Source organism: Camelus bactrianus, chromosome 3, assembly GCF_048773025.1.
Source record: "Camelus bactrianus isolate YW-2024 breed Bactrian camel chromosome 3, ASM4877302v1, whole genome shotgun sequence".
NCBI classification, from domain to species: Eukaryota; Metazoa; Chordata; class Mammalia; order Artiodactyla; family Camelidae; genus Camelus; species Camelus bactrianus.
Window position 1 is genome coordinate 48372746 of NC_133541.1, and position 11398 is coordinate 48384143.

Below are 11398 nucleotides of genomic sequence, written 5' to 3' on the forward strand. Positions count from 1 at the left end.
TGCTTAAAAATCTCAGACCTTGACAACAGTTAGAACTAAGCAGTTCTGGGGGTTTTCCCCCTTATTTGGGGAGTTTCTTCTGTGGGGGGTAATTAGGTTTATTTGTTTATTTACCTATTTTTAAATGGAGGTACAGGGATTGAACCCAGGACCTTGTGCATGCTAAGCGTGCACTCTACCACTGAGCTATACCTCCTCCCCTCAGTCCCTCCCAGTCAAGCAGTTTTGAATCACCGAGAAAACAGAGTCTACCTCATAGACAAAGCTCAAGATGACAGTTTCTGTAAGTTGAAAGCAATAAGAAAAAAATACTTCAGACTTTCTAATAGTTGATCTGAATAGCAGGGCTGATGTTGGAAAGTCTCAGACACCTTGTCTCCGTTTCTCTTCTTGCCCTTCTTCCTCTCGACTACAGGGGAACGTGAAGCTTTGCATTTCTGTTATTCAGAAGCAGTCTACAATTGCCACAGCTCTTGGTCTTTTATTCTGTGTTAAGCTTTGTTTTCCTGCTTGGGGTAGAAACATGTGCAATTAAAAATCTGATGCAATATTAAATAATTGCATTAGGAAAATAAATGTAATGGTAACCATTCATTCTGCACAGCTTCAGGATTATTTAACTTGCAATTTAAAAAGTTTCAATGAGCTCTTGAATCTATTATAATATAAAGTTTTTTAGTTTAAATTTTTACTATTTTCAGTTTTTCAATGTTGTGTCTGGAAAAGAGTATTGATATATATGAGTCTAAAATTAATATTACCTACAGCTTATCTCTGAGAGTCCGCCTGCAGAGGTAGATTTGTGTGTGCCTTCCTCTCCCTACTCAGCATTCCATGGAACTGGAAAAACCTGTAGGAAAGAGTCATGATTGTTATTTTCCTAAGAGCCTTTGTGGAGTAAGTCCCTGGCATAGGTCAGGTAAACACCTTTCAGATCAGCATGAGTTTCCTAAAGTGAAATCTTACACCCATTTTACTTAGAAGGGTTACTAATCAGCTCCTCTTGCATGGGAGCCTTAAAGCTGCCCGTGTGTATTAGAGGAGCTGAGCTGGCGCTGAATTGAGCACAGGAAGCTCGGGATCTGCTCAGCAGAGGGCATGTGAGCTGCTTGAGTGAATGCTCCCACGTGTAGATGTGTGAGTGCTTACTGTCCCTGCCCTCTGAGACCGCTGGCAAAGAGTCCTAGGGCTCACTGACAAATGATTGCTGTTTTATTAGGGTACCTGAAGTGGTTCAGGAGCTTCCAGTGACTTCATCTGTGGATGACTTCAGGCAGCCTCATTACAGCAGCAGTGGTAACTTGGAGACACTTTCCAAAAGGGCTCCCATGAAGGGCAGAGCAGGAAAGTCAAAGCGATCAGAGCAAGACTACTATGAGACAGACTACACGACGGGTGGCGAGTCCTGCGATGAGCTGGAAGAGGACTGGATCAGGTACTGGGTTGCCTTTCTTGGTAAAACCACGTGCACATACAATGGTTGGCCTGGGCCAACCAGATTTTGGCATGTAGCATGTGGTGGGTGATATAACTTCATTCTTTGCCGACTAGGACAGGAGACAGTTTTCTGTTATATTTTTTTCTTTTGTAATGAAGATTGACAGGGAAGGGGACGTATTTGACTTAAAAACCCTTTGGCTTAAAAACATGTCTTAAAAACACTTGCAACACCCCTCACAAAATGGCTAATAAATGTCGCCAGTGCTCTTACTTTTACCAGTGGTCACTCAGAGATAGTCTTTCAAATAAATAAAACACAAATATAGAGGAATTTTGTTTTCCTAATTATAAAATTCCCGGACCGTGGCTCTCCTTTGGTGTTTATTTTTAAGGTGAGCTTTCACGATGAGACCAGAGATTCTTTAAAAGTTTAATCCAAAGGACTTTGGCAGAGTGTTTTGTAAACAACCGAGTTAACAATTTAGTGTTGTGCATTCAGTGGTTTTATTTTAGTCCATCATCACCAACGGTACTTGTGTATGACCTGCAGACTTTTTTTCGCCTAAGGATTCTGACACATGGGGCATAAATCAGAAACATTTGCAGTGTGAATGGTGGTTAGTCAGAGCATTGCTTCTCAAGGCGAAGGAGGGGTAGGTGGGGCAGCTATAGGTAGAAGTTCCCTCCCCACTGGCTGGTCTCATACTTCGTCTCTCCCCTTCCCCCTAGTTCCACCATGTACCTAGAAAATATTTGCCTCTCTTGTATCATGCAAGATTTAAATGAAAACTATTAGGAATCCTGAATTCTTGTTTCCCTTTTGAGCAAATCATTTAATTTCTCCACTCTGTAAAATGAAGCTATTGAGACTGACTTAGATCTAACGTTTAAAATTCCATATTGCTGTGAAGTCCCTTAGTCCTGTAAAGCAATTTCAGCATATTTCCTCAGTGGATTATAGAGTAATCACCGTCATATGTAAAGAATAGCTGGTATATTGAGAGATACAAGTGATAGAATTTCAGGGTTGTTTTTTTTTTTCAGAGTGTAATGCATTGCCAGATTATTTTTACAGTTAGCATGCATTGTTATACATACACCTTTTAATGTCTATTATAATCAAAGGACTTAAAGTAAGCAATTTCCACTTAGGAAAAACAAGATATGCCCCCTACCCACAAAAATGCTCAAAACAGTCTGAAAACCATACGTGGTAGCAGAAAACAGCCAGCTGCCAGCCTGCTGCTCTGCCACTGCAGTGATGAAATCATCCTTGTGTTCCAAAATTCCAGTTTTAAGACTCTCAACATAAATATCCATTATCATGTGGTGGTGTACAGTCAAATAAATGAGTTCCTATGACAACCCTTGAATTTTGTAAGTGATTTTCAACTTATTTCTAAAATCAGTGGGCATAGTTTTTTGGTTTTTTTTTAATTGAGCAGTGATGGAAAAAGCATAATCATTCTTAAAAGAACTTATTTTCATCCCACCTCCTGCCCATAAGCAGCAACAACAAAAACAAAACCAAGAGAATGTGGTTCTGCATATCCTACCAGCTTTATTATCTCTGAGGAGGAAGCACTGGCTCTTATGTCTGCTGGGGTTACATAAGTAATCATTTTCTTACTCAATTGTTAGGGAATATCCACCTATCACTTCAGATCAACAAAGACAACTCTACAAGAGAAATTTTGACACTGGCCTGCAGGAGTACAAGAGCTTACAAGCAGAGCTTGATGAGGTCAATAAAGAACTCTCCCGTCTAGACAAAGAACTGGATGACTATAGAGAAGAAAGTGAAGAGTACATGGTAAATTCAAGCCTGATAATTCTATATGACTTAGAATTTTATTCTAATCTATGGAGACACAGTATCCTTTATACTAATGTTGATACAAATTTTGCTAGTTATTATCAAACTAAGTTCACTGAGCAATTGAAATCATCTTACAGTCTTTTCAAATTGAAGAGTGTACTAATGTATGTACTTAAGAATTACAAAGCAATAGTCTATGTACATAAATAAATACCTTCCTAGTTAAAAGAAAATAGCTACATTACTTTTCAACTTATAAACACAATTCATTCTTTCTGGAAAAAATTCAAACAATACAGAAAAATCAATTGCCTTAAGTTCTGTTACCGAAATATTGTTGTTAAAATATCCCCTCCATGCAGACGTGCACCTAGGCACACAAAATCCTGGATGAAGAATCATCTTATATGTTTTACTTATATCCTTCCTGTTTTTCTACTCAGTAGTAATTTATGGTTTGTTGTTGTTATTTTTCTTGATCTTTTGGCAGGGGTAGTGTTGGTCCATGTAAAGTTACTCTTTTCCTTTGTATTCCCCCTTTCTATATTATACTCTCTGGAAAGAAGTCACTATGCATAGATTACACTTAAGGAATTGGGAATTATGCACCAGCTCTTTAAAGGCAGTATACCTTACGCAGATTATTCGGCATTCATCTGCATGGGAAACTTGTCAGTTCCTCCCATGTATTTAATCATTTATATCAGTATAGACACATGGATGTCTGTTTTATACTTTGGGTTATAATCCAACACTACTTAGTTTTGTTGCTTCAGTTGCTTTAGCTTGAACTGTTGGGAACTCTTTCTGTTGCCTCCGTTGTTTCTGTGACATACCCCCATTTTTGTGAAGGATTTTCTTTTTAAATACTTCCTGGCACTGCTTATAGCCTGCTTTTCTATTCAACAGTAGTTTATGGTAATTGTTTCATGTCAATAATAAAGATATACTCACTGAGAAAATACTTTATGTGTTAAAAAAATAACTCCACAATTTGCAATATTGTGGTTGTACCATAATTTACTCAAGGGTCATCCTCTATGAATAGACATTTAGGTATGTCTCCTTTATACCACACATACACTCTGCCCCTGCTGGTAATACACTGGTGAATGTCTCCATCCTTGCACGCTTACCTGCTTAGCTGATAGAACAAAATCCAGAAGTAGAAGGTGCTGAGTCAGAGGTTATGTACACTTAAACTTTTGTTGCAAAACTGCCCTCCAGAACGATTATATCAGCTGTATTCCCACTAGTAATGCTCTAGAGGGCTCCTTTGAACCACATCTCACTAACATTTTCGTGCCTGAAAAATTATTGCCTCATGTTTTAGATGCTAGTATTTAAACTTTTAAAAAAATCACATTATATATTTATTTGAATTTCATACTCATTTAATGAAAGACCTTTGCCATTTTTAATTGGGGTTACCTGCTTTTCAGCTTTGAAGTATTTGCTTCTCACATAGTTTGATTGATTTATCTTTTTCTTTTATGGCTTCTGAATGGTATCATAAACCTTTCTCAATTCAGTGAATGTTTATTCATTGTTACTGTGTCCTTGATGTGGAAATGCTGTGATTAGAACGACAAATCACATTTCTGCCCGCAAAGAACTCCTGTTCAAAGAGAGAAACTGACACCTAAGCAACTTAGACAATGTGACTAAAGCTATAATTACATTATGTAAAGAAAGTCCTGTAACTGTTCAGAAAAGGAGTAAAGTCTGCTGGAGGTCTGAGAGTTTAGGGGCAGCTTCATTGAAAGGTAACCATTAGAAATTCTCCAGATAGTAGGGGAGGTACATGAGTACAGATATATGAGAAACATGTTGGAAATCTGGAGGCATTAATGTGTTTAATTTTTTTAAGGAATTGCCAATAATGGACACTGAGACTGGAAAGGTAGGAGACTAGATTAGTAGAGAAGTTAACGGGGCGCTCAGACCAGTTTTACAATGGGATATAACCTGATCAGAGCCGTGCTTTAAGAGAAACCCCTCTGGGGTCCACGTGGCATGTGGACTGGTGTGGGGAGAGATGAGAGGCAGCAGAACAAATAGGTACCTACCTGTGTGAATGGGACGTGAGAAGTATGTTAATGTCATAAATTTCCCATAACTGGCTTCCTTCGGGCCCTTCTGCTGACCGTAATAGTTTTGAGAACTTTAAGACTTCATTATTTTAATACCCTATATTTTTGTCATAAGCTGGCATTTTTAACTCCAAAATATAACATCAGGAGTGTTGTTTTTGAAAGAGAAAATGCCCACTAAACATATTCCTTTGTTTCTCATTAACAGGCTGCTGCTGATGAATACAATAGACTGAAGCAAGTGAAGGGAGTAAGTGTCCTGGGTTGTAAGATGCTTTTAGGGAGAACATTCCTATCATGTGTTTTTCATTTAACCTTTAGAATGAATACCTTGTTGTACATGCACTGATTAGAGACAAAAGGCCCTATAATTGCAAGATGAAAACTGTAAGAAGTTGGAACCTTAAATTCAGTTGTTTGCAGATACAACCAACCCTGATTAAAAAAAAAATTTTTTTTCCAGCACCTAGCTTAACCCCTGCCATCCCATGCTCCTGGGCACTCCAGGCCGAGGGGTCTCAGTTGGCCTAGAGTTACGGGCCTCACCTTTGCGCCACCCCCACCCTCCATGGAAGGGGCGGCCGGGCACAGCTGCTGTGAGTCCACATCCTCGTGTGTGTCTGTCCACACTTTTTAGGCGCCACGCCAAAGGCCAGCCCTCTGGCCCCAACACCTATTTTGGAAGTCCCCCGTGGCCGTGTGTATGTCAGTAACAGTTGTACAAAATAAATTCTATTTATCACTATTGTAAAAAAAAAAATTTTTTTTTTAGGTTGAAGTATACGTACAGAAAAATGCACCAGTCAGAATTGTACAGCTTGGTAAATTTTCACAAAGCAACCAAACCCCTTTGTACCTGACACTCCACTAAAGAAATACATTTCCTAGTACCCCTTGTGTGCTTGTCCGGTTTTTACCCTCATCCCAGGGGTGACCACCACCTTAAGTTCTAACACCGTAGATTAGTATTACCTATTTTGAACTTTATGTAAATAGAACCATACAGTATGTATTTTGTGTGTAATTTCTTTAGCTCAGTACTGTTTGTGAGATCCATTCATGTATTGGCATGAAGCAGTGGTTCATTTCTTAAGTGTCTGTGCACATGGGCTCATATTTGTTAGGTATATACGTAAGAGTGAAATCGCAGGGTTGTTGAGCGAGTAGGGATCCAGCATTGGGTATGGACTGTCAGCAGCATTGCTGGTTTGTGCCAGTTTACATTTTCACCAAGCAGTGTAGATGCCTGTTGCTCCATATCCTTGCCAACACTGGGCATCAGTCTTTGTTGACTTAAAACATTTTTGTTTTTAAAAGATTTTATATTAATTTTTTTTAATTGCAAAACATCAAGATTTTGAGTTCAAGAGTTTAAAAGCATATACAGTAAAATTTCCTGTCTCATTCCCCATTTACCCAATTTTCTTAAGTCAGCCCAGATCACCAGTTTCTTGTTTTACTGATTTTTTTTTTTTTAGGTCATGTGTTAGCAAAAAGGCCAATAAATTTTCTTGGTGATTTTACACATCATTAAAATTGAGTTTATTGTTTGTAAAACTCAGGTTAGAGGTGAGATGGAGCAAAGAGAATCAGCTGCCCATGTAGTTAGAGATACTGCCAGAGGCCTATTACGTTATTTCATCCAACACTCCCAGCAATTCTCTATGACTATTACTCCCTGTGTTTTTGTTCACCTCTGCCTTCCCAGCAGCTAATACATAACTCATTTTTACTTTCAAATTTACCTGATTTTTTTTTCTCTTTTTAGTCTGCGGATTACAAAAGTAAGAGAAATTATTGCAAGCAATTGAAGAGCAAATTGTCACACATTAAGAAGATGGTTGGAGATTACGACCGACGGAAAACATAGAAGGCAGACGCCACATGGTTTGAGAGATGAAGTGTGTAACTGACATCTGTGCAGTGTTGTCAGGAGTCAAGTGACTTTGGACTCTAACCCAGGAGGCCAAGCCTTTGTGATCATTACAGAGTTTTGGTAGCTTTAATATCATCAGTATTAAAGCATTCTATAAATAGCTTTTGGTAATCAACTGGGCTGAACACTCCAAATAAGGATTTTTATACTTTAAACATTGTTTCTTGTATTAAGAACAAAAATGTTGAGGTCTTTAACCCTTTCAGGAAGGTCCCAGAGTGAACTGTGCTGTGAACTTTCACACCCCAGCCAGTCAGGTCTTAATACCTAAGTGTGCTTATTGGGTCTCGATAGTTTAATCCTCCCAGAATTCCCCCTTTAGATAACTGTTATTTATAATCATTTCTTTTCAGATAAGGAAACTGGGCCCCTGCAATTAAGTCTCTGCAGCGAAACTGCTTGTTTCCGGGCTTGCAGTTTTGGTTAAGTCTGTTTTATGACTCCAAGGATAAAGTCCTTGGCCTTTTCATATTTTAGTTTCTATGGATACTGCATTCTGCCAGCCTCCTTGGTGATTTTTTTTTCTGTGTGTAAGTGCTTAAGAGCTTTTTATTTCACGTTATCCTGGTAATAAAGATCATGTAAAATAACAAATGTGTGAAATTTGAAGACTGTAAATATATGTTTACTTTTTAAAAATCAAAGTTTAAACCTACTGGGTTAGAATTTTGTTGTATATTTTTTAATGCTTTTTATCTTTTATGGTTTACATACTTTTTTTTTAAACCAACTAGTCTTTTCCATTATGTCAAAGTATCCCATTACATTTATAATTCAATTGTGACTTGAATTATATCTTACGGGAATGTTCAAGTTCTGTACATATTTTATAATTATTAAACCTGTTGTTTTCTTTCCGTAATGTACCTTTTTGACGTCATTAGTGCTGTTAATATTAAGCTGTGGAAAACTACACTCAGAAGTTGTATCTGTTATTGTTTTAAACTATTTTGGGTGCTGTGCTGGTTGGTAGTTTCCTAAATCCTTTGGCTAACGGAAGACTGATTTGTCTGGAAATGTAATGCAATATCATAAAACACCAAATTATTTGAAAGGGTGCCCTTAAATCTGAGCACATTTTTTTCAATTCAGATTTTTACTGGTAAAGTAAAATTAGCTGATAATACTGGGAATATAGCTAACCAAGTTGATTGTGATTATCCCCTCAGTTTAGAACTCTTTTTCTGAAAAATTTTTTAAGAAAAAGTTTTAAATTAATCTTTAGTATGCAATTCAGACGTTTAAGTATATAATTTTTAATATACAAGTCTGAATCATTTTCCAAAGATAAATTCTTAAATAAGGTTTCCATTATAACACTGATTCATTTCTTCAGGTTGAAGAAATTCTTAATTTTCTATGGCTGTACATACTTACTACAAAAGTAGTAAATAGTTTATACTTTTCATGCCTTTTGGATTCACAGGAAATGGTAAGGATTCTATTGAACAACCTAAGTGATTTTTATGTGTGTTAAAATTTAAACTCTTTGTTCTTGGAAGTCAACATGCTCAGTTTACGAAGGCAACTTTGCCAGTGTTCCAAAAAAAGTAAAACCATTCACCTGAATGTAGAAAATCAAATAGCACACGTTTTCATTGTAAAATTGTGCCATAAAATTGGACTTGGAAATTTTTTTAAAAATCATTTTTCAAATATGATACACTAAAGACCACTGCAGAAACCAGGATCAGGGTGTTTTTGTTAGGATTGGCGTTAAGCAGCAGGATATAACTTTGAAAAACCACTCAGGCAGTTTTCTAGTCTGGAAAATCAAGGTTTAGATTAAATTTGGGAGGTCTTCCCATCTCTGACCTTTTGTGCTCATGTTTGCTTTCTGCTTTCTGCTATAAACCATTATTCCAAAGATTTTGTTGTGAAAGCATGCGGTCCATCTGATGAAGGTTCGCCGCATAAAGTGATTCCCTTACATGTGTATTTCTGTATTAAAAGTAAGAAAGATCAATATTTTAATTTGTCTTATTTTGAAAAATTTAAAGAAATACAAAGAACTATAAACATGTAAACTCACCACCCAGAAATAACAGGTGTTAATATTTTGTCATATATGCTTTGTATTTTTTTGAAATAATTTTAAGTCTGTAAGTATAGTAAAAGTTACATTGCATACACATACATGAAATCTCATTTAATCCCTACAACAATCTATTGACATAACTTTCTCATTCTCATTTTGCAGATGAGAAACCTAATGATTTGATAGATCAATTAGTCATTGTCTTATTAGCAGGTGACTAAACTAGGGTTGGAATGGTCTGTTGGAATATTGGTGTCTCTACTCCCATTCTAGGTTGACTTTGTTAATAAATTAATGAGTTGGACAAAGTGGGATTGCTCTGTCTGCTGTTAATAAAATAATCCTATTATAATTTTTAGCGCATTTTAAGTACAGTGGGCCCTTGAAAAATTTAAGTTTAAACTGCATAAGTCTACTTAGATGTGGATTTTTTTTTTCACTTAACTTGTACTATACTACTACACGACCCACAGGTGCAGCGTGCCCTCTGTAACGTTGTATGTGGATTTTTGACTGCTAGGAGAGTCAGTGCCACTAACCCTCTCCTTGTTCAAGGGCTAACTGTACTTTTGGTTAACATAAAGTGCTTCATATGGAATATATGAAGTATCTGTGAAGGCCTGAATGGGTATGCAGGTGCAAAGAAGGGTCAGGGCTGAAGAGTACTTTAATCATGGCTCCAGGGCCCTTAGCTTCAGTTGGGGTGGAAGCAGACATTCTCCCAGCTTCAGCACTGGGATGGAAGTGTCTCCCCTCCTGACATTTTCAAAGGCTCAGCTGGGAGAATCAGAATTCAGTCTCTTGGCAGCTCATGGTTCTATTACACTATACCATGTCTCTTCTTATGTAAAAAGACAAGTAAGTTAAATGGAGGACTACATCATCCCTCACGTGTTTCATGTTAACATTTCTTCTAGTGGTGATAGTTATCACAAAAATGCCTAAGTAACTTGGGCAGTATTTAGAAAATGTGTTAAAATAATGTCACTTGGGAGTTAGAAAAATAACATGGACACACAACCATGTTTTTTTGTGACAGCAACAAAATGTGGAACCAGGTCCCCAAAATTCTGGTTGCTGCCACAGGACCCACTTGCTTCTCCTGCACATGTTGTCCCATTGATTTGCCCTCCAGCAATTACTTGCTGTGTGACCTTGGACAAATTACTTAGCCTTCCTGTACCTCAGTTTGCTTATATGTAAGAAAGATATTTGTACCTCGTCTCATGGTCGTGATGAAGGTAGTTTTGTCAGAAAGTAATAACTGGCCAGTGACACCTATTTCCCAGAGCCAAACAGTGAGACTTTAAACAAGTTTTTAGAAAGCAAATTGGGTTCTAAAAGTACATGTAGTGTCCTAATCCTATATGCTCGGTGTATGCTGGGTGCAGCTTTACTGTGTAAATTCTTTTGAATTTTAGGCAGATAACTGCATTAGGCTTGGCATTGTGATTTTTTAGAGATGATGAGCAAGGACTTTTAAGAGATAGTACAGAGTTTATATATCAAAATAAAGATTATCAGATACTGTTATAAGCAATTCTGGAGGTTTTAATGAGTCTCTCGAATGATTGAGAATGTATTGCAATTGGCAGGTTCACCTTACACAGTCTTTGGAGTTGTACACTTAGAATTTCAGCTTGATTCCACTGGCTGAGCTGTTCATGAACTTCCGAACTCCATGGATTGTGTCCAGCCACCCATGGGCAGAGAACAGATTGTTCCGTTCTTTTATAGTTGTTCCTTAGTTTTACAAGTTGAAACATTTGGCTAGGTTAGATCATTGTACACAATTAAAATACTGTGTCATAATTATGGCAAAAGATTACCATGGATTTATGCATGTTTTGTTTTGCCTTAGTACCATTCCTACTTCAGTCAAGATCTGTGACTGAAGTAAATTCAAGGGAGAGTAAATTTTACAGGTGGGAAAAGCTTGAATGATTCAGCCTCCCGAAGCACATATATGCTTTAATTTAAATTTATTGGAGAGTCCTCTGCCCTTTTCCTGGTTTTTCATAAAGCCTTCCTGGATAGATGGATAGTAAATATAAATGAGAAACGTGGGGCTT

The 11398-nt window shown here is 37.3% G+C and overlaps 1 protein-coding gene across 4 annotated transcripts in view; it reads left to right on the plus strand.

The window, feature by feature from the left end:
- The window catches only part of OCLN (occludin), a 45769-nt gene extending 36513 nt beyond the window's left edge, over positions 1-9256 (plus strand). For all 4 annotated transcript variants that reach the window (XM_010949329.3, XM_010949326.3, XM_010949328.3 and 1 more), the window contains exons 6-9: positions 1220-1435; positions 3082-3253; positions 5561-5602; positions 7121-9256. In XM_010949329.3, the coding sequence (XP_010947631.2) occupies positions 1220-1435; positions 3082-3253; positions 5561-5602; positions 7121-7222 (532 nt within the window). In that variant the 3' untranslated portion in view covers positions 7223-9256. The remainder of the gene's footprint in view (positions 1-1219; positions 1436-3081; positions 3254-5560; positions 5603-7120) is intronic.
- Positions 9257-11398: the final 2142 nt, after the last annotated feature.